Source organism: Schistocerca cancellata, chromosome 8, assembly GCF_023864275.1.
Source record: "Schistocerca cancellata isolate TAMUIC-IGC-003103 chromosome 8, iqSchCanc2.1, whole genome shotgun sequence".
Taxonomy (NCBI): Eukaryota; Metazoa; Arthropoda; class Insecta; order Orthoptera; family Acrididae; genus Schistocerca; species Schistocerca cancellata.
In genome coordinates this window covers 398,127,178-398,150,813 of record NC_064633.1, presented here as the reverse complement: position 1 = coordinate 398,150,813, position 23,636 = coordinate 398,127,178, and the positions used below count along the sequence as shown (strand labels likewise).

The 23,636-nt window shown below is 41.4% G+C and overlaps 1 protein-coding gene across 1 annotated transcript in view; it reads left to right on the top strand.

Annotated features, from left to right (window-relative positions):
• Positions 1-23,636, top strand: part of LOC126095766 (elongation factor-like GTPase 1) — a 591,625-nt gene that overhangs the window by 23,796 nt on the left and 544,193 nt on the right. Inside the window, exons 3-4 of the mRNA XM_049910570.1 lie at positions 1,862-1,941; positions 11,048-11,187. Coding sequence (XP_049766527.1) covers positions 1,862-1,941; positions 11,048-11,187 — 220 coding nt within the window. The remainder of the gene's footprint in view (positions 1-1,861; positions 1,942-11,047; positions 11,188-23,636) is intronic.

Here is a 23,636-nt window from a genome sequence, read left to right as displayed (position 1 = left end):
TCTATCACTGCTCGTTTAGTTTTTATTGCCGTTTCAAATATACCGGTCATTTTTGAAACACCCTGATGTAACTTACCAAACGAAAGCGCTGGCATGTTGATAGACACACAAACAAACACAAACATACACACAAAATTCAAGCTTTCGCAACCAGTGGTTGCTTCATCAGGAAAGAGGGAAGGAGAGGGAAAGACGAAAGGATGTGGGTTTTAAGGGAGAGGGTAAGGAGTCATTCCAATCCCGGGAGCGGAAAGACTTCCCTTAGGGGGAAAAAGGGCAGGTATACACTCGCACACACACACATATCTATCATTTTGAAATGAGATCCATCCTTCATGAAATCCTCCCCACTCCACCAAGAGTGTCTTTCCGCCGTCCACCTAACCTTCGTAACCTCTTGGTTCATCCCTATGAAATCCCCAAACCATCTTCCCTACCCTCTGGCTCCTACCCTTGTAACCGCCCCCAGTGTAAAACCTGTCCCATGCACCCTCCCACCACCACCTACTCCAGTCCTGTAACCCGGAAGGTGTACACGATCAAAGGCAGAGCCACATGTGAAAGCACCCATGTGGGACCCTGTGGCTAAACATGCCTTGGTGCACGGCCAGCACATCTTGGCACAGTGTTACACCATCCGGGTTATCTGGATACTTCCCACTAACACCAATCAGAACTCCGGAGATGCGAACTTGCCCTTCAGTATATCCTCTCTTCCCGTTATCCACCAGGCCTCAACCTCCGCTAATTTCAAGTTGCCGCTGCTCATACCTCACCTGTCATTCAACAACATCTTTGCCTCTGTACTTCCACGTTGACTGACATCTCTACGCAAACTCTTTGCCTAACAAATGTCTGCTTGTGTCTGTGTCTGTGTGGATGGATATGTGTATGTGTGTGCGAGTGTATACCTGTCCTTTTTTCCCCCTAAGGTAAGTCTTTCCGCTCCCAGGATTGGAATGACTCCTTACCCTCTCCCTTAAAACCCACATCCTTTCATCTTTCCCTCTCCTTCCCTCTTTCCTGATGAAGCAACCGTTGGATGCGAAAGCTTGAATTTTGTGTGTTTGTTTGTGTGTCTATCAACATGCCAGCGCTTTCGTATCAACATGCCAGCGCTTTCGTTTGGTAAGTTACATCATCTTTGTTTTTCTAATAGGATTTTTGTATTCTTATTTCTTCCTCCTGTGTAGTCGTCATCCTCCACTTTTTGAAACTTAGCTTTAACATTACAGCTATGAAACTGAAATTTAGTGACTGGTTAACGTATTTTCAGTTAAATGTGAATGACACCACACCAAGTAGTACAAATATCTTTCTGGGATATTGAACAATGGAAAATACAGGGTGGAATGTAACAATATTGCAAAAAGGAAAGTTGCTACTCACTATATAGCAGAGATACTGTGTCGCAGATAGGCTCAACAAAAAGACTGTCACAGATATAGCTTTCAACCAGTAAAGCCTTCGTCTTAGACGACAAACACACACATACACACTCACGCAAACACAATTCACACACACTTGACTTCAGTTTCAGGCAACCGAGGCCACACTGAGGCAGAGAGAGAGAGAGAGAGAGAGAGAGAGAGAGAGAGTGTGTGTGTGTGTGTGTGTGTGTGTGTGTGTGTGTGTGTGTGTGTGTGTGTGTGTGTGTGTGTGTGTGTGTGTGTGTGGGCACACGCGCTTGACTCAGCACCTCCGCTATGTGGTGATTAGCAACTTTCCTTTTCACAATATTGTTTCTGGAATTTGATATGATGCTCATGTAAGAGTTTCTTTTATTTTAGTGACTTATGTAACACAAGTAATTAAAAAGAATCATGTTATATCACTCTCATGAGAGCATTTATACTTGCAGGTACATGGACAGTCGTAAAGATGAGCAGGAGAGGGGAATTACAATGAAGAGTAGCTCCATTGCTCTCCTGTATACTATAGGTAAGAACTACAATATACATGCATTTTTTCTTACACCACCTTGTTTATTATATGAAATAGTAGTACTGTATTAAAAAAAGAGAAAAGAATGAGTAGGTCAGCATTTAGGTTGCTATAATCGTTTATGCACCTGTGGCCTAGGTGTAGCATCTTTGATTAGTAATCAAAACGTCCTCAGTCCCAGGTTTGAAACCCACAACCACTTAAATTTTGATTAATAATCAGCATTGGCGGCCAAAGACTTCTGGCATAAGAAGTCACCCTCATTCTGCCAATAACCTTGCAAAGAGGGTGGGGGAGGTTCGTGGCACTCTCTTGTCCTTGGAGTGGGAAATTGCTCCTAAAGGTGGAAGAATCAGATGCAGAAGGGCAATGGTAACTCTTTCATTAAAGAGACACAATGTGTATTCACAGGACATGTGGCCTGTAATTGAAAAAAAATGTCATGATGATCTCTCCATTGGCAAAAGATTCTGGAATAGTCTCCCATTCAGATCTACTGGAGAGGACTGCCAAGGGGGAGCTGACTGAGACAAAAATTGAATAACCAATGATAGGACAATGTTCTACAAGTCAGGGCGTGGACTGCCAGAAGCTTGAACATGGTAATGGAGCTAGAATATCTGAAAAGGGAAATGCAAAGGCTCAGTCTAGATATAGTAGGGGTCAGTGAAGTGACATAGAAAGAAGACAAGGATTTCTGGTCAGATGAGTATAGGACAATATCAACAGCAGCAGAAAATGCTATAACGGGAGTAGGATTTGTCATGAATATGAAGGTAGGGCAGAGAGTCTCTTACTGTGAACAGTTCAGTGATCGGGTTGTTCTTATCAGAATCGATAGCAAACCAACACTAACAGTGATAGTTCAGACTGTAGAGGAAGACGTGACAACATTGCAAGGTGAAGATAAAGAGATAAGAAAGTATATGAGGATATTGAAAGGGTAATACAGTACGTAAAGGGAGATGAAAATCTAATTGTTGAGTGGACTGGAAAGTAGTTGTAGGAGGAGGAGTAGAAGAAAAGGTTACAGGAGAAAATGGGCTTGAGACGAAGAATGAGAGAAGAGAAAGACTAAGTGAGTTCCGTAATAAATTTCAGCTATTAATTGCAAATACTGTGTTCAAGAATCACATGAGGTGGAGGTATACTTGGAAAAGGCCAGGTGATACAGAAGGCATACCAATGAACAGATATAGACTCAGATCACAATGTAGTGCTGATGAAGGGTAGGCTGAAGCTTAGGAGATTAGTCAGGAAGAATCAATACGCAAAAAAGTGGGATACAGAAGTGCTAAGGAAAGACAAGATATGCTTGAAGTTGTCTAAGGCTATAGATACAGCAATAATGAATAGCTCAGTAGGCAGTACTGTTGAAGAGGAATGGACATCTATAAAAAGGGCAGTCACAGAAACTGGAAAGAAAAACATACATACAAAGAAGAGAGGAATTTAGGAATGCAGAGATACTAGGCACTGAGGAATGAAATAAATAAGAAGTGCAGGGAAGCTAAGATGAAATGGCTGCGTGAAAAATGTGAAGAAATAAAAGAAGAAATGAGTGGCGGAGGACTGACTCAGCATATAGGAAAGTCAAAGCAACCTTCGGTGAAATAAAAAGCAAAGGTGCTAACATTAAGAGTGCAATGGGAATTCCACTATTAAATGCAGAGGAGAGAACAAATAGGTGGGAAGAGTACATGAGAGCCTCTATGAAGGCAAAGATTTGTCTGATGTGATAGAAGAAGAAACAGGAGTCAATTTAGAAGAGATAGGGGATCCAGCATTAGAATCAGAATATGAGAGAGCTTTGGAGGACTTATGATCAAGTTAGACAGAAGGTTCAAATGGTTCAAATGGCTCTGAGCACTATGGGACTCAACTGCTGTGGTCATCAGTCCCCTAGAACTTAGAACTACTTAAACCTAACTAACCTAAGGACATCACACACACCCATGCCCGAAGCAGGATTCGAACCTGCGACCGTAGCAGCAGCGCGGCTCCAGACTGGAGCGCCTAGAACCGCACAGCCACCACGGCTGGCTAGACAGAAGGGATAGATAACATTTCATCAAAATCTCTAAAATAATTGTAGGAAGTGGCAACAAACTGACTATTCAGGTTGGTGTGTAGAATTTATGAGTCGATGACATACCATCTGACTCTCAGAAAAATATCATCCACTCAATTCCAAAGACTGCAAGAGCTGACAAGTGCAAGAATCACAGTCATATTCTTAAAAAACATAATAATTTCTTTCAAGTACACTTACTGACACAGCTTTAAACTTCTTAGCCCTCCATGTAGCAATCATTGAAATGTGGCTGATGCATTCATCAAACAAATGGTCATTCTCTGATGTTGGTAACGGCATCAGGGGACTGTGAACAGTCTTTTGCTGCTCCTCCAGCACTACCTCCACTCTTCATGTCTGTCATGGAAAAGTATTTACACTGACCCAAGTTGTCCAGGATCTCTGTAATATTTGCTATCGGATATGGTTCTGTAATCATCTTAGCATTCATGTAACAATAAGTACAAAAGAACGTGTACTTTCTTGTCCTGTCTGAGGATTTTTTGGGTACAATTACTACCAGTGCTCCCCAGGGACTTTTATGTTCTTCTACTGTACTAATTAATAAACTTTCCATTATTGGCTGTAAATGGTAGGCTATTGTATATGGCTTCTATTACAAAGCAGATTTGTCCCCAGTTGGAATCCTATACTGTGTTATGGGTGTTTCCAGCAGTGGCCCATGAGGATTGAATAAACCCATGAACTCCATAAATAATTTCTGCAAAGCTATCCTGTCTTCCTCCTCAAAATCCTCGATTTTGGCATATAATGCAGCTGTATCAACAATTTACTTATGGCTGAAGTCCACACATCATCTGTCTAAACAGTCCTCACCCAAAACATCCAAACTGACAAGTAGCAGTTCTTTTCCCAAAGTCACTTCATAGGTGTCGAAATTATCAACACTGGTAGGAACCACATATTTGTTACCTACTTCCTATATGCACACAATACTCCACCATATGAAACATTGTGATACATCTAATTCATCATTGGTTTTTAATGGCTGCACCACATATAAGATATTTTTCAGTAAGTCTGTACTTATGCATACTGAAAGCAACTTCCCTGTACCCTGTGGCACTTATCATGCAAACTGAGTTTTAATGCCTCTGTATGCAGTTTAATTGTCTCTTCCCTCATGAGAGGAGAACATTGCAGTGTTGCATCATTGACAGCAGCATCCCTCAGATGGAAAAATGCTCTGCCGAGTTCCACAGTGCGCTACAAAAGATCAATTTTTTCCTGACATTTTGTTAAGAAATCTAACCCCAAGATTTTGCAGTACCCCATAGCCTCTTGGGTCAAAACTTTCACAATTTCTCTCTATTTGTTCCCACCTGAAAATTTAGTTCTGCTGAACCTAACGATTCCACATTGCTATCCCTAAGCAGAGTAACCTATAACATGGAGTGTCAATCTTCTCATACACAGGAAGACCAGACTCGCCACAGACATGTGACCCCTGTGACCAATAAGAATTTATGCTCTTTACCATTTATTATGCCAACTAAACAACACTCTGCCTCTGCAAACGTCTTCGTAGCATTGAAACTTACTGAGAACACCATCCAGCAGATTTGGAGTCCAGGTTGGTGTTCACCAAGCAATTACTATGTCCTTGCCCATTCTGCTTTCTCTCTCTCTCTCTCTCTCTCTCCCTCTCCAGTCTTGCTCATGGTGCCCAACCATTCCATACTTATAACATTGTGATTGGTGATGTTGCTTCTGAATGTGGCCCACTGACCCACATTTATAGCATATTATGACCCTTGTCGTTGTGTTATGTGACTAGGGCCTCCCATTGGGTAGACCGTTCGCCGGGTGCAAGTCTTTCGATTTGATGCCACTTCGGCGACTTGCGCATTGATATTATGTCCCTAAAGAAGACACCTTTTTTAGTCCCACATCCCTGTCACCACAACCACTTTTTCTGACTGTGCTGCTACTCTGATGGCAGCACACACATTCTTGGGGTTTTCTGTATGCACCTTCCGTGACATATTGGGTGGAGGACCTGTTAGAAAAACACCCAATGTTCCATGCTCTGTTTTCTGAAGAATAACTCTGTTTTCTTTGTCACTCTCCATCACACCATCATGTGGTAGGTCTGAATATTTATCTTCCTTATCATATCAGGAAAACTCTCCACCGATTCATTCTGCCTCTGAGATATGCCACTCAGCTGCTCACGAAAGAACCTTGTAATATTTTGCTTCGTCAGCTAGTAGTTGGTGATGACTGAGAATGAATGCATAAATTTTGTGGTATATATGATAGCCTGATCCACTGCTGTTTCTACAACAGACATTTTGGCCCCTAAGCCAAGGCATGAAGCTCAGCCATTGAGTAACCATGATATCATGCTCCAATTCTTCCATCATATCAGCAACTTTGCAACTCTCCTCTCTGAAGCCTGTCTGTCTGGTTTCCGCATTGCCAGCTTGCTAAATACTGGTTCTTGCATACTGAATGCATGCTCTTGCCACAGGGCATCTAGTTGCAGAGTTGCCTGAAATGCCCTCCTTATGATGTTATTTTCCTGAGTCGTCATGAGCCATTTGCTTTGCTAGGCAGAATCATGGTGCAGCAGTAATGAAATGTGAAAATGTGCTCCTTTACGTTGGAGTATCATATGATATCCATAACTGAGGTTGTGATACACTGATATGAAGTGAATAGCTGTAAAAAGGAAAAAAAAGTCATATCTTCAGGCAGCTGATATCGAGTTAATATGGAGTGTGAGAGGTGTCATTCTGATAAACTAACTATCTCTCTCTTCTCCCCCCCCCCCCCCCCCCCCCCCTCTCTCGCTCTGTTATGAAGCGTTTAGATGACTTACATGTTGAATGTTGGTGATTGTGAAATGATGATGATGACAACACAACTCCCAGTCCCCAATCGGAGCAAATCTCTGACCTGGCAAGGAAGTGAACCTGGCTCCCTTTGGTTGACATCCAACCACGCTGATCCTAAAAGCTACCAAGGTGGACAATAGACCGACTAAGCAGTGAATATATATGACAAAAGCTGAATATACTCTGCCTGGTGACTGGGGGATAGGGGGAATGTAGAAGGGGAGGAGGAAACAAAATGAAATTTCACAGATTGAGAGGGTATGTGATGTTATTTCAGTATTTACAGAATCTAGTAAAAAAAAAAAAAAAAAAAAAAACCTGTGGCTGTGATGCGTGCACTGATTCAGTTGGGTAGTGTGTCATAAAGCCATTGTGTACTTCCCTAGGGCACACTGGCCCACAACTGTTGTAACTGGTCATTGACACACTTGATACTGGCGCTGGGATGTAGGTGATACCTGAGCTGGTCCTTCACATGTTGTACTGGGGATCTTGGTGGCTACGGTAGCATCAGTATCTAACCTCGATATACTTCTTTCCCACATCCCTTCACTCTGTAGTAGCAGATACATGCTATGCAGTGTAAAGCAGCGTTGTTGAAATACCTACCACACAGGCCACATAACTCGAGTTGAAAGTCAGTTCCTGAAAGTTCATTTTTAAAAAATTGGGTGTTCGGAGGATGCAGTCCACTTGCAGAAAGTATTTAAAATTAAATTGAATCTGCTTTTTCTTCATATGGAAACACATGAAATGGCTTTCAAGTCCGTATTTAATATAGTAATGCGCTGCCATTCAAAGTTCACTGTCTGTACAACATAATTTCATTCGAGAAGGAGCCAGAATTTTTGCAAGTCTGGCCCAACTAATTATCGCATTCTAACAGTCACAGACCCACATCTATTCATGACTTAAACATTCAGTTGTTTCAGTGGTCTTCTTAGTAAGAAGTGCTAGCCAAAGTGTTCCGTACAGAGCACGAAACATGCCACACGAAATTGTTACTACAACCAGAAAGTTCACACACTCATAACTTTCAAACTATTTAATTTAAAAACACCAAACTTTCATTAAAATGTTCGTACTCCAGTCACTTTAGTCACGAGGTATTTGAACTGCAATTAACTCACTATTCTTCATTTCCCAGAGTATTTTTATGGAGCTATCTAACATGGTGTTATCCATAGGCTGGTTAGCAAGCATCTATCTTGAACTATTCTACTCACTGCCCCACTGCCCACTGCACTATATTCGTGCGAGATTGGCTGTTGATCTAAATGACCAATCAGAATGTTCCTTTCAGATCATTCTCATGGCAAAACTTGACTTATCCAATCAATAATCTGATAGTAATTAATGTCATTAAAACTTCTGTTCCTAGTATATTGTTTAATCAAAATAAGTGAAGTATAAATTATTCTCCAAATTGATAAATAAACCTATTCTGCCTTTAACTTTTATTTTGGCTACTTTTATACAAAAGCAAGCTCACACCGACATACGTCATCTGAATCATGGTTGCACCATAACTTTCCCTCAGTCTATTTGTACAAGGTTTTATGAAAACTGACATATAAGTTTTAACGTATGTCCCACATACACTCTCTCAATCATTCTTACACACTCACACAACAAAAAATAATCAAGTAATAATTTTGACCGATTTTTGTATTATATAATGCACAATGACTACAGTGTAAAAAGTAAAATTCTAATTAATTGACTTTATGCACTGATAAATTTGTAATGGCTTCAAATGACAATGAAAGTCAATCTGTGTTTATTTCTGACTTGGTTTTAAAAAACAAGTGTCGGTTTTAGGACTTTTAGGTAATTTGCTCTGCCTCCGGAACTATAATAAATAAAAATCTGAAATTTTGACAGCACCGTTCCATTAATAACAAAAGGCCTTGTACCAAATTTGAACAAAATTGGATAATAACTAATATTGATTATTTGGATCCATAGAGGGTATGGCTCTTTGTATTGACTGACTGTTATGCTCTGCAGTTCTCATGGCAGGCAGCATCAGCTGCGCTTGAGCGAAGTGAAAAAAAATCATAACCATCCTGCAGCCACCATACCAAATGCACCTTACTGCAATGAATGTCATCTAATAATAACTTGCTATGTTACAACGATTCTGTCTTGTGAGGGGTAATACATGGGGAAACATTACATATATGTTGTACATTGTGTCATCAGAATTCCCTTAATCAGTATGGGCTTGACCTGAAGTCATACTGAATAGCACCCCACACCATGAACAACACTGCTGTGCCTCTCCAAAAACTGGAAGAAGAGACCTATCCCCAGCTCGCCACCATACTTGCTAACGATTGTCATCCAGGGTAGTGCAGATCCACGATTCATCACTGAAAACAATACAAGGCTATTTACCAGCAGTCCCGTCTTCCTAGTCATGATACCATTCAAACATAGCCATTTGTTCCATGGTACTAACAGCAGCGTAGGCATGGGACAATAATTCCCGTCTGGCTGCTGCTGGTTTTCATCCAGTGGTGCAGCATAACCCAGAATGTTGCAGGGAGTCCATTGCTTTTTCTCAGATGGCAGACACAGATGTGTAGGAGCTACAGTGTTCCTGGTGCACAGTACATTGGTACTTCTGTGTGGTTGTCAGATGTGGCCAACTGAACCTTTACAATGAGTATGCGTGCCCTCATTTCCGATGCCATCCAGCACTGGGCCACTGTCACATCCACATTCCCAGAAAAACTGGATGTTGCACAATTCAACCAACTGGCTAATTTGAGACTTGCAACGGGGCCCATTTTAACCTCTATCAGATGTCAATAACTCTGTCTCACACGAGAAGGTGGTCTCTCTGTGTCCTTTGCAGTGGTCTCTCAATATCTGACTCTGTTCACAGCCATTCTGTACCCTAGTAGGCTTGGTAAAATCACTAAACATAAACAATACTAATGCAATGTGGTGGCCATTCTACCTGTCAAAGAAAATTGCAGCTCTAATCATTTACATATCTGCCAGTGGTGTGTATGTGTATGAAGTTACATTGGCATCTGACCATGTCTTCTAGGTGCTTTAATTTTTTTTATCAGGAAGTGTATTTGTCATTCTTGAATTGTTGGGTATACAGTAAGATATCGTCATCTTCCTTGCATGATATTTCACTGACATGACTTTTTCCTTCGTCAAGTGCTACCTGAGACCAGTCGTCGATGCAACATGTCTGTAATTTGTAGCTTCTGCCTTCCCATTCAGTCTGAGGTCTTCTCATGCAGGAGCTGCAATCGGATGTCTGAACCATCTGACATTCCAGTTTCTGTCTGTGCCTATAGGCGCCACCCTTGAGTCTTCTGTTTTTGGTCCAAGCCAACTACTCACATTCTGTGTGCAATCTGTTCCCATTTGGGCTGTCCTGGGACATTCCATTGTTTTTAATAGATGTAGTGCAGGATGTCACACTTAACTGAGCCGGTAGTCTGTGTCCCAATTGGTAAGACTCTCGGTCAGTCAAATCTCGATAGACTTCCTCAATCTGCTGCCCCAGTACCTGGGCATCTGGGCCAGGATTCTCATCTCTTCATAGCTCATGAAATTATCATGTCCCAAGCAGTGTTCAGCAAAGGCTGACTTTGTTGCTTGTCACAAATGAGTTTGTGTTGTTATTCTTGTCATCTTATGTCAATAGTTCTTGTACTACATCTTTGGATTTAACTGATGGCTAAGTGCATGTTAAACTGCAATAATACCTTTTCATCAAGAATTTTCAAACATAACTGTGACTGACTGGTGGTGTGCCATATTCTGCAATAGCAATGTACACATTTCCCATTTGATAATATCTGTAATCAATAGCCAGTATTGGAGCATCAACCTTCTGTTTCAGTATGGTGTATGATAATATGTTTATGTTCAGTGTTACTAAAATCCATATATTGAATAATATTCGAATGAAGCTGCAAATGAAAGTAGGTGGTTCATTGCATTTTCCTATATTTATATTTCCTGTATACTGATGCTTTAATCTTGTATATAATGGAATTCTTGTTAGTTATTTGTCAGTTTTCTTATAATTTGTGCTCATAATTTACTAATGTTAATATTCTGTTGTTCAGATTGTCTTGAACTCATTTTCTCTGTAATGAATCATTTTAAATCTGAGCAAAATTTATTTTTCTAGGTAAAGAAGAATTTCTTGTGAATTTGATTGATTCACCTGGCCATGTAGATTTTTCCCTGGAGGTTTCAACAGCTGTTCGGTTATGTGATGGAGCTATAGTTGTTGTTGATGTAGTTGAGGGAGTTTGTCCTCAAACAAGGGTATAAAAATTATTTTAGTCATAATTATTTAATACCATGTCATTTCTGTAAATGTTAACTTCCATTATTTGTAAGACTTTAGTCATATCGGTATCTTTCTACCTGTTGCAACATACACATAATTACCATTGCTGTTAGGATGTAAATGGCACATTGTCTTACTTCTTTGTGTTTCAAGACTAATTTAGTAGAATGACATTCTTACAGAAGAATATAAAATGAATAATAATTAAATTTGTCAGAGAAGAAACTGTGGCAACTGGAGCAGAGCTGACACACACATTCCCTGTTTAACTATCTTTGTAATACATCTGTGACTCAAGGCATATGACGTGCTTTGTGACTTTGTCAAAGGCTTTGATTATGTTGACTATAAAATCATAGAGGTAAACTGCACTATTTATGGATTAAAGGCATCTCTCTTGCACTGGCAGAATCTTACCTTAAAAAGACAGAGAGAGAAGAAAAAACAATTACATTGGCAATATGCGTCACAAAAGTGAGGCTAAACACAGGATGGCTGAACATAAAATTGTCTAAACAGAGGTCCACTCCTGTTCTTAAAACAAGTAATTGAACTCCCAGTAACTTTCAAGAAATGTCCCATGACTTTAATGTTACTTGGTAATGCAAACACACTAATTAAAGTCCCAAACTCAACCATAATTGGCACATCCCAGATGAAGGCTGAACAGCCCTGTGAATGATTTACAGCAAACAACTTTGTTATTCAGTTTTAAATGAATAAAGATAAATTATTGGTAATGGAAATATACATTGATGTACAGGACTGCTGCGACAGTCATGCTCGGATACCTAATCTGTGTACCTGCAACCCCTCCCTCATGCATTTCTAGTCGGAAAATCGGCTGCCTCTCTCTGAGCCGTTAGCCACCATCCACCAGTCACTGTGCCAATCTCCCACCTCTCTCACCCTCTATCCATCCTATCCAAAACTGCCCCCACCACAACCTACCCCACCTACCAAAATTCAGCACTGGCACTGTCTGTCCAGAGAGAGAGAGAGAGAGAGAGAGAGTGTGTGTGTGTGTGTGTTTTTTCTGTGAGTATTTTACTTTCAAAATTCAGCACTGGCACTGTCTGTCCAGCCGTTTTTGTGTGTGTGTGTGGTTTTTTTCTGTGAGTATTTTACTTTAGCTCGAAACAGGAATAGTCCCAAAGCTAGCAAGTTTTCTGCCTTTTATTTGCACATATCAACAACTCAGTGCTTCTGCTCTCTGGTGAGGATCAGATTTAATCCAAACACTGTTACATGCAGTAGGTATATTTTTTAAAATAAACAAAGCATATCATACTATTAGGTAGGTGCATAAGTTCACAGCATTTTCCATAAGTTTAATAACCACAACAGAGACACATAACAGAGACTTTAGTTTTCAATAACATATTCTTTTTCACTATTTACAGGAGTCTGCCAACACTGAGATAACTTTTTGATTCCGTGACTGTAGAAATCATGTAGTTTGAGGCAAAGAACCCATCAAGCCATGTTAGGAGCACATTTTCACCTGGAAAGGAAGTTCTTTGAATTTTTTTCAATAGAGAGTCAAAATGGTGAAAATGTGAGGGTGCAAGGTCAGTTGGATAAGGTGGTTGTGGAATGACTTCCCAACCCATCTTCTGTATAGCACTTTTTGTCAGTCCAGAAGAATAAGAACGAGCGTTATCAAGGATAAGCATCACTTCATTCAGTTTTCCTGGTTGTTGTTCTTGGATTGCATCTGCAAGACATCTTAGTTGTTGACAATAAATGTCAGCAGTGATGGGCTCATCTTGGGGAAGCAATTTGTAGTACACCACACCATTTCTGTTCCACCATATGCATAACACTATCTCTTGCGGCTCTTTGTAGGGGGATTGCTGCTTTGTTTGGGCTCAACCATGCCTTTCTATTCCTTAAATTAGTGTAAAGAGATCATTTCTCATCCCAGTAATGATACAGGGTAGGAACGATTAGCATTTTTCATGAGCAAATTGATGACAAGCAGGCAAAGATGCACATACGACCACTGCCAGTTTCTGTGATTTTGACTTAGAGCATATGGTACCCATGCACCTAATTTTTGAACCTTCTCCAATGCATGCAAAAGTTGCACAATGGTGGAATGATCACAATGCATCACATTTGCTAGTTATTGAGTATGCTGATGAGGATCATTGTGGATAAATGTGTTTACCGTATTTACGCGAATCTAAGCCGCACTTTTTTTCTGGTTTTTGTAATCCAAAAAACCGCCTGCGGCTTAGAATTGAGTGCAAAGCAAGCGGAAGTTCTGAAAAATGTTGGTGGGTGCCGCCACAACTAACTTCTGCCGTCGAATATATGTAGCGCTACACAGACATGCTTTGTAGGCACAAAGATAAATACTGGCGCCAAAACCTCTGCGTCAGTAAATAAATTTAAAAAAAGGTGGAAGACGAGCTTTTTTTTCTCCGCCCCGAGTTTCGACCACTGCATTTTCATACATTATCCATCATCATCATCTTGGACAGTTTCCAGCCACTGGCTGGGTCTGTCGGGAACACAAGCCTCTCCATCGTGTTCTGTCTTTCCACCATTCCCCCTCTTCCACCTTCGTCCAGTTCTCTCCTCTTCTCGTCACACATTCCTTCACTCCCTTCACCCATCTATCTCTTGGTCTTCCTCTGGGCCTCTTCCCCTCCAGTTGCAGATCAAACATCCTCTTAGGAATTCTTCCCTCATCCATTCTCTTCATGTGTCCATACCACTGCAGTCTTGATTTTTCTATCCTGTCCTGTACTGGTTCCTCCTTTAGTCTTTCCCTCACATACTCATTTCGCAATCTGTCTCGTCTTGTTACACCCAACCTGCTCCTCTGGAACTTCATTTCGCTAGCCTGTATTCTACTTTTGTCGCTTTTGTGCATTACCCATGTCTCACTTCCATATGCCAATATGGGGACAAAGTAGGTTCGGTATATAATTCCCTTGGATTTCTGTGGCACCTCCTTGCTCCAAATAAGCCCCCTAATGCATTTGTAGAACTGCCCTGCTTTTCTGCACCTTTCATTTATTTCCATTGCGTTTCCCCCCTTACTTTCAATCACGCTTCCCAGGTACTTGAAGTTCTCTACCACTTGTAGTTTTTCCCCTCCACAAGTTATATCCACATTTGGCCTATTCGTCTTCCTTGTTGTGACAATTATTTTACTTTTCTTTGCAGAGAAATGCATTCCATATTGTGCTGCCGTTGCCTCCCATGCATCTAACTGCTCTTGCACCTCCTTCTCGCAATTTCCCCATAACATCAGGTCATCGGCAAAAAGCACTGCTTTCATTTTATGATCTCCAATTGCATCTGACACTTGCTGTAGGATTTCATCCATAACAATAATAAACAATAAAGGCGAAAGTGCACTTCCCTGTCGCAGCCCATTTTCCAGCTTGAACCATGCAGTACATTCCCTCCCCACTTTCACACAACTCTCACTTCCCTCATACATTTTTCTGACTTTTCGTGTTATCTCTTCATCTATCCCTTTTGCGTTCAGCACATCCCAGAGCTTGTCCCTACAGATACTGTCATACGCCTTCTCAATATCTAAAAAGGCCATGATTAAGTCCTTCCCGTACTCATAGTGCCTTTCCTGCAGTTGCCTTACCGCAAATATGAGGTCCGTTGTTGATCTTCCCGGTCTGAAACCATACTGCTCCTCTTGCAGTCTACTTTCAATACTGCTTCTTATTCTCTTCTCCAGGATCTTTTCATAGATTTTTCCACAGTGGCATAGCAGGGTGATTCCTCTGTAGTTCTCACATCTCCTTTTATCCCCTTTCTTGAAGATCGGGACTATAATTCCTTTCTTCCAATCCTCAGGAATTCCGTTCTCCTTCCACACCACCCTCAGCACTCTGTATAGCCACTGGGTTCCTACTTCTCCTGCTGCTCGTATCATATCCACTGTTACTTCGTCCCAACCTGGTGCCTTGCCCCCTTTCATCCTCTTTATGGCTTCTTCCACTTCATTCCAAGTTAGATCATCAATTTCCCCACTATTATCATCGTCTGCTGCCTTAGGCTCTCCATCGCTGTTAGTTACCCGCTTGGCGGCATTCAACAGATCTTCAAAGTACTCCTTCCAAATCTTTTTGAGCTCATGCATTTCCTCCACAACTCTTCCATTATTATCCATGATCCTCAGGCACTCGCTTCTGTCCTTCCTCTTATTTCTTACCATGGTGTAAAGTACTTTTTTGTTCCCTTCACTGTCCTCTTCTAACATTCTTGTCCATTTTTCCATCCACTTCTTCTTCTCCGCCCTTACTATGGTCTGTGCCGCTTTCTTGCTTTCCTTATATTTTACCCTAGCTTCCTCTGTTCGGGTCTGGAACCATTCTCTGAAGGCTTTGTTCTTTCGAAGTACTGCCTCTTTACATATGTTGTTCCACCATGGGGTTTCCTTACTTCTCCTCTTTGTGCTAGTTCTTCCGCACACAATCTCAGCTGCCTCAACTAGGGCCCTCTTAAAATCTCCCCATTCTTCTTCCACTGTTCTCTGATCTTCCTTTGGCAGCTTCTTCCTGATCAGTGTCTGGTACTGGGTCCTCCGTTCATCCTCTTTCAGCATCCATGTCTTCAACCTTTTCTCCTGTATACCTGTTGCCCTCCTATCTTTTTTCTCTCTCAGGGTGGCTACCAACAGCCGATGGTCACTGTCTAAGGCCTCAGATGGAACGACCTTAACATCTGTGAGGCTGCTCATCATCTGCCTATCCACTAGTACATAGTCTACTACTGAAGTTTGGGACCAGTCCCCACTGTACCAAGTTATTTTGTGACTACTTCTCTTCTTGTACCAGGAATTTGCGATCGTCAGCCCATTCCTCTTGCAGAATTCCAGCAACAATTTTCCTTCTCTATTTCGGTTCCCCCAGCCCTCTGGTCCCATTATCTCCTCGAATCCTTTCCTGTCTGTGCCAACATGTGCATTGAGGTCCCCTATTATAATCTGATTACCTCCATTTAGCTGCTTTTGCATGTCATCTTCAAATTCCTCCTTCTCCTTTTTTGTACACCCCACCTGTGGGGCATATGCTTGGATGATTTCAATGCTTTTTCCTTTCACTCGTACTCTGGCTTTTATCATTCGATCATTGATACCTTCCACCTCCTCCTGCAGACCCTCTCTGACCACTATTGCCACTCCATTTCTTCCCCTCTCATTCCCTATCCAGTACAGTTTACATCCTTTACTTAGTGGTTTTTCACCAACTCCTCTCCACCTAGTCTCAGCAAGTCCCAAGATGTCCAATTTCCTCCTTTCCATCATTTCTACAATTTCTTCTAACTTCCCAGTTAGAGTCCTTATGTTTAAGGTGCCCAGTCGTAAACCATCTCGTAATCCTTTTCCATTTCTTGGTCGGTTTCCTTTAGATCCGTTCCGTGATCCGAGGCATGTTCCCTTTTTAAAAGCAGTTGATTTATCCACTACTGGCTTGCTAGGCCTATCGCAGCTTCACCAGAGCCCCGTTAGCCGTCACGTTTCAGGGTTCCCATAGAGCCTTCTCAGCTACCGTAGCGGTCCTGGGGCACACGAAGTCCCCGCTGTACATCGCCCCTATAGGCAGTCCCCTACTTTGTGCCGTTGCCCATCTCCCACGACTTGGACGAGGGGTTGGACTTATGGGAGACCATACATTATCCAACGAAGTAAATACAAATTCCGTATTGTTCATCTTCGAATGTATTAGAATTTCAATGTACTACGAAAATCTGACTGGCAAGACTGTTTGGGATGTTTTTCAATATGGCCAACTCTACGTTCTGAATTTTTTCCTACCTGTGAGAAGAGATGGTTGCTATTAGTATCCTGATGAAATGTGAACACAAGCAGTATTCTCTTCACCATTCACAATAAGAATAATACGAATATAAACATTTTGCCATGTGTTCTTCCGTGTTTGTTGCTATCTCATTTAAATCCTGTCTGCCTAATAAACTACGAAACTAGAGTGAGACAACAGCAAACACGGAAGAATACACTTATCGTGGCATGTTTATATTCGTATTATTCTTAGCCTAATAGTGATACAGTCAGAAATGAACCACGGCAATTGACTAGATTTTTAAATCTAAGATGACTCTAATTTCTGTGCAGAATTTGATGTACTAAAGAAGCGGCCGCAAAGATTTTCAAACGGAGAAAAATTTTCGCCTAACTCTCGTTCAGAACATGTTCTATCATACGCAGCCTATTATTTGGTTCTTGTTGATCATTCGCAAAGAAAGCAGCAGTGTAAGTAACAACAAATAGCAGTCTCTTGACATTGCTTCGCTAATGAGACGATTCGCCTCTTTTTAGTTGTAAGCGGCGGTAGCGCGCACAAAAGCAAGCCATGCCACGAACGGCGACAGGTCGTAAACATGCACTATCAGAATGCGACAAACAATGCATGACACAGTACAGTGATGCATTTTCAGCTTAGAGTGACGTAAACACCTATAACAGAGAAAACGGCACTTATCAGATCAAACAAAATAAGCAATCGATTCAAACCAGACGAAGCACGTGAAAAAGGAAGGGTACCCGTATAAATACGGACGGAGCACCTGACGCATAGCAATGGCTACCTGGTAAAGCTTACGACTCGAACCAAACTACTGTAGCTGTATCGTCATTCATTCGACCTAAATTGTGTCTCATATTACAATGGACCAACTTTGTTTCGATTTGGAGGTGCGGCCTAAAACTTTTCTCTCCCCTTGAATTTCGAGTCTCAAATTTCAGGTGCGGCTTAGATTCGGGAAATCTTTTTTTCCTTTGTTTCGAGTCTCATTTTTCAGGTGCGGCTTAGATTCGAGTGCGGCTTAGATTCGGGTAAATACGGTAAACAATCTTCGTGAAACCCTGAAGGTCATCCTGAACATGGAGAGTCATTAATGTCAACACAATCCTCCTTAAAACGAGAAAACTATTTTCGTGCCATGCTTTGTCCAGTGATGTTATCCACACCATATGGCACAAATGTTTCTTGTGGCCACCCCTGCTGTGCCTCCTCTATTGAACTCAAACAGAAGAATATGAGTATGTTGGAAATGTTCCAATATCTCCACTTGGCAATTTTTTTCTAGTGTCCACAGCTCCATTGTCTCCAAATGACAAATTGACAATATGTAAACTCAAATAGAAACAGTGAACTACAAATAAAAAATGCTAATTGGTAAATAAACTCATAACAACCAGAATACCCACATAGAAGACAGAAACACAATGAACGAATGCACCAGCCTAATACTTGGAAGCAAAAATTCTCAGACAGCTCCATGGAATGCTACCTGCTTTTACTGTCCATCCTATCACAATTTTTTTTAGATGCCACATTAGGGAAGTTATGTCTGACAGATTTGAGCAGGAGAATGTTGTCCCTGTTGTGACTCGCCGATCTTTCAAAGTGCCGCCGCGCAGTTATGCGCGTCCTCTACATGCGGCGCTGTCTTCCAGCCATGCAGCAGCAGCGCCACCTAAGCGGCCAGCCAGCCATGGTTGCTAGACTTGGACTCAGTTATGATTTGACTGTTAAAGTGTTACACATGTCTTACTCTGTTTACTTGATCTGTGACTTTCATATATTGCATCTTCCTTGAAATATATTTGTTCAACTTACTCCTAGGCAGTATTTCAAAGCTGGAACAATAAAAAATCAGTCAGTCAATCAATCAATCAATCATTCAGTGGTAAAACTGAACCAATAAGGAGCCCTGTGCAGTGTTTCATACATGTGTATGATTTTGCAGTCTTTTTGTTCCTCTCTCAGTCCTGCCACAGCAACTTGTCAGTACAAGTTCTGTGCAGTTCCAGATTCACTACAATCCAAACTGCCACTTGCTTTCCAATAGAAGCAGTTATTGCAGATAATCTGTGAGCAGCGGCGTCTGTTGGGGTCTGTGCAAAGCAATATCTTGTGGCACATGTTGTGGGTCAAATACTAACATTCACCCTGGTTTGAAGTCTATTGATACCGTCAATATCTTGTGGCACATGGTGTGGGTCAAATACTAACATTCACACAGGTTTGGAGTCAATTGATTCTTTGGCTACTGAAGAGGTCCAGAATAGTTTTAGACTTGGTATGGCATGGGAGTAATAGCACTCCTGCCTATGTTTGTAATTTAATTTTTAATGAAATTTTAAATGAACACCTCAACTATGTAGCTGTAGTTAAGGATTCCTCTAGGCAGGGGGATTGTCTTGGCTGCTCGGTGGTTATTTTCATGGGGATGTCCTCTAGAATTGTTTACAAAATAACTTTAGTGTCTTTGATTCAGAGTGCAGAATTGCTTACAATTTTGAGGGTAGTGGTGCAGATGGGACATATTCGTGCTGAAAAATTTGTCATATATTCCAGCTGCCTAAGTGCTCTTCAATCTATTCAATGAAAATACCCAGCAGACAGATATGACCAGGACATCCAGGACTTACTTCTCTGCCTGCAAAGGATGGGAAGGAGGAGCATTCTGTTGGGTGCCAAGGCACAACAAAATTCAGGGAAATAAATCAGTAGATGTGATAGTGAAGGAAGTGTGTCTTCTAAATCAGGTGGATCAATGCACTGTCACCCTACATACTATATCCTCAGAGTTGAGGTACATGCATCGGTGAGAAGAAGAGTTACAGGAAGTGACACTCAGTAAAACCAGCTACCAGGCAATGGTGTCCCTCCTTCTGGCCCTGACATGACTATAACCATGAAATGATCTGATATGACATGAAGTCCTCAGTTGTCATTGGGTAGAGCAAAGTCCAATGATGCCTGGCTTCCTATTCTGGCAGGGGGACCTACAGTGTGTAGTGCTTGTGGTGTACAAATTGCAGTACACCATGTTTTAACTTAATGTGTTTTATATTTAGATGAGAGGGTAGAGGTGCTTTTACCAGCTGTTTTTCCTTTCATTTTAGGTAACAATGAGATGAATGTGGTACAACTTGTATGATTTTGTGAGATGTTTGACTTGCTCTCTAAACTTTCAAGAAGGAGGTTTTGGTGTGGTACTGGTGTGCATGCTCATCTGGTCTTTGTGTGATCAGTCAGTAACATTTTCTGTGGTTTCTCTTCACTTTTGTTCTATAACTCAAACATAGTTTTAATAACACATTTTTAACATCAACTAATTTAAAAATTTCTTCATGATAGGGTATGAATGGGTAGGTGAATGTGAATGAAAATGGGAGATAGTGATGATAATGGTAAGTGATATTATATTTTAGGCATTTTTAGTCTGAAGTGTTTTAACAACCTTCCTAACACATTTTGTTTTCAAAAGGGCACTAATAACTTTGCTCTTGAGGACCTTAATTCACTCTCTGTCTCAGCTTACACAACTTCCTGTTGCTTACCTGTGGACTCTCAAACTGTTTTGAATTTGTTGTTGGCAGCAGGTATGTTCAGCCTGTGATTGGGCCCCTTTATCTGGCTGTAATGTTTGCTTCAGGTGGTCAGGATGCAAGTCCATGTACATGTGCAAGAAACTAAAAAAAATTAGCTTATAATTTTCTAGAATTCCTTCTCATTTTTGAGACTCTTAGTTCTCATGTTACTTTATTTTCAAAAAGTTAGTTGAGATATTTGAAAATTATATAGGCACTGTACAGTCATGTTAAAGTGACCGGCACCTATGTATGAAGTCAGTGTGCAGTAACCACTCACAAATGGCAGGTGGCAGCATTAGCAGTGGAGTGTGTATAAACAGTGCCAGGGGATGCAGATGGCAGTGCACTCATCATTGTAATGCGGAAACTGTCAGATTTATCTGATGTCCAAAAGGGCATGAGCGTTGGCTTTCAGGCCAAGGGTGGAACCATTTCCCAAATAGCTAAGTCTGTTAACTGTTAGCATACTGCCTTGGTTAAACTATACCATGTGTTGCAAAATGATGCAATCCAAAACCAGTGCCGAGACAACTGTGGTGCACCATGGATCATAAATGACAAGTACGACATTGCAGTGCCTGTGTCATTCTGAATTTTGCATGCATGTCCAAAGTAACAACTACTGCGGTGAGTGCAGCCATTATGAAATACATTAATGTATTTGCAATTGTGAGTATGGATAACTAGTTATGGAGGGGACATGGACAACAGTGCAGTCACTATTGTTGTCCAAAAGGGGCATGATCATTGGTTTTCGGGCCAAGGGTGGAACCACTTCATGTCCAAAAGAACAGGCACTGCGGTGACTATAGCCATTATGAAATACATTAAATGTATTTGCAGTTGCGAATATGGCTAACTCGAGCCTGGATTTCCTGCTTATTGCGAGCAGTCACCTTACCATTTGGTAAGCCAAATGGTAAGGTGACCACTCACGATAAGTGTGAAATCCAGGTTTGAGTACTGGTCTGGCACAAATTTTCATTGTCATCATCCCATTCTACAGCTGATGGTTATCCATATTCGCATTTGCGAATACATTTAATGTGTAAATGACAAGGGCAAATGACAGCTGTGGAGAAGTGTATGGGTGAATGGATGTGCAACTGTTGAGCAACTGACCACCAAGGTGAACCAAAGAGCTACCAACAGTATCTCCTCAATGACCGTTCAGTGACTGTTGCTGCATTAGGGCCTTTGCAGCATGTGCCTCGTTCATGCACCCATGCTGACTGCTATTCATCAGTGATGAAGGTTGGAATTTGCATGTCAATAACAACTGGAGATCAGCTGATTGGTGACAGGTGGCATTTTTGGATGAATCAAGGGCTATGCTCCATCGGACGGATGATCATTGGCGTGTGCAAAATGAAACTTCTGAGAGCAAATACCGTGCAACAATTATCAGAAGTGTTCAGACTGGGGAGAATTTGTGGATGATATCATCATTCTGGAAGGCATAATCTACATCTACATTTATACTCCACAACGGTGTGTGGCGGAGGACACTTTTCGTGCCACTGTCATTACCTCCCTTTCCTGTTCCAGTCACGTATGATTAGTGGGAAGAACGACTGCTGGAAAGCCTCTGTGCATGCTCGAATCTCTATGATTTTACATTTGTGGCCTCCTCGGGAGGTATAAGTAGGGGGAAGCAATATATTCGATACCTCATCCAGAAACGCACCCTCTCGAAACCTGGACAGAAAGCTACACCGCGATGCAGAGCGCCTCTCTTGCAGAGTCTGCCACTTGAGTTTGCTAAATATCTCAGTCACGCTTACCAAATAACCCTGTGACAAAATGCGCTGCTCTTCTTTGGATCTTCTTTATCCCCTCTGTCAACCCAACCTGGTACAGATCCCACACTGATGAGCAATACTCAAGCTAAAAACTCTTCAATCCAGCCACACAGCTGGTCTGATATTCTGTAGGCTCTTACTTTGTTTATCAGGTGACAGTACGGAACTGTATCAAGTGCCTTCCAGAAGTCAAGGATAATGGCATCTACCTGGGAGCCTGTATCTAATATTTTCTGGGTCTCATGAACAAATAAAGTGAGTTGGGTCTCACACGATCACTGTTTCCAGAATCCATGTTGATTCTTACAGAGTAGATTCTGGGTTTCCAGAAAAAACATGATACGTGAGCAAAAAACATGTTCTAAAATTCTACAACAGATCGATGTCAGAGATATGGGCCTATAGTTTTGCGCATCTGCTCGACGACCCTTCTTGAAAACTGGAACTACCTGTGCTCTTTTACAATCATTTGGAACCTTCCATTCCTCTAGAGACTTGCAGTACACGGCTGTTAGAAGGTGGGCAAGTTCTTTCTCATACTCTGTGTAGAATTGAATTGGTATCCCGTCAGGTGTAGTGGACTTTCCTCTGTTGAGTGATTTCAGTTGCTTTTCTAGTCCTTGGACACTTATTTCGATGCCAGCCATTTTTTTGTTCATGCGAGGTAATGTAGCAACACACACATGCTTCTGTACTTGGGGAGCATGTTCATTGTTCTTATGGTTTGCTAAGTACTAGGATGAGTTTACCATACTCCCCTGACCACCAAACTCCCCAGACTTAAACCCAACTGAGAATCTGTGGGACCGCCTTGATTGGACTTTTCACACTCTAGTTACTCAACCAAGAAATGTAATGCCACTGGCCATGGCACTGGAGTCAGCTTGGTTCCACATTCTTGTCTGTAACTTCCAGAACCTCACTGACTCTCTTGAAATATCTGTTTTTGAACATTACAGCAGGAAGTTTTTACCTGTTGTTTCACATCCACAGACTTCCTCTCCTTTCTGTTTTGATTTATTTCTTGCATTATCGTTCCTCTTCTATTCTTATAAATATACTTGCTTCATTATTTCATTTTGTTTGTTTGCAAACATACACTGGATCATCCAAAACATTATGAACATTTGCTTAATAATGTGTTAGTCCACCTTTGTAACACAATACCTCAGCGATTCTATGTGACATGGATTTAACCATGTGTCATGGCTTTAACCATTCATCAGTTGGTTCCCAG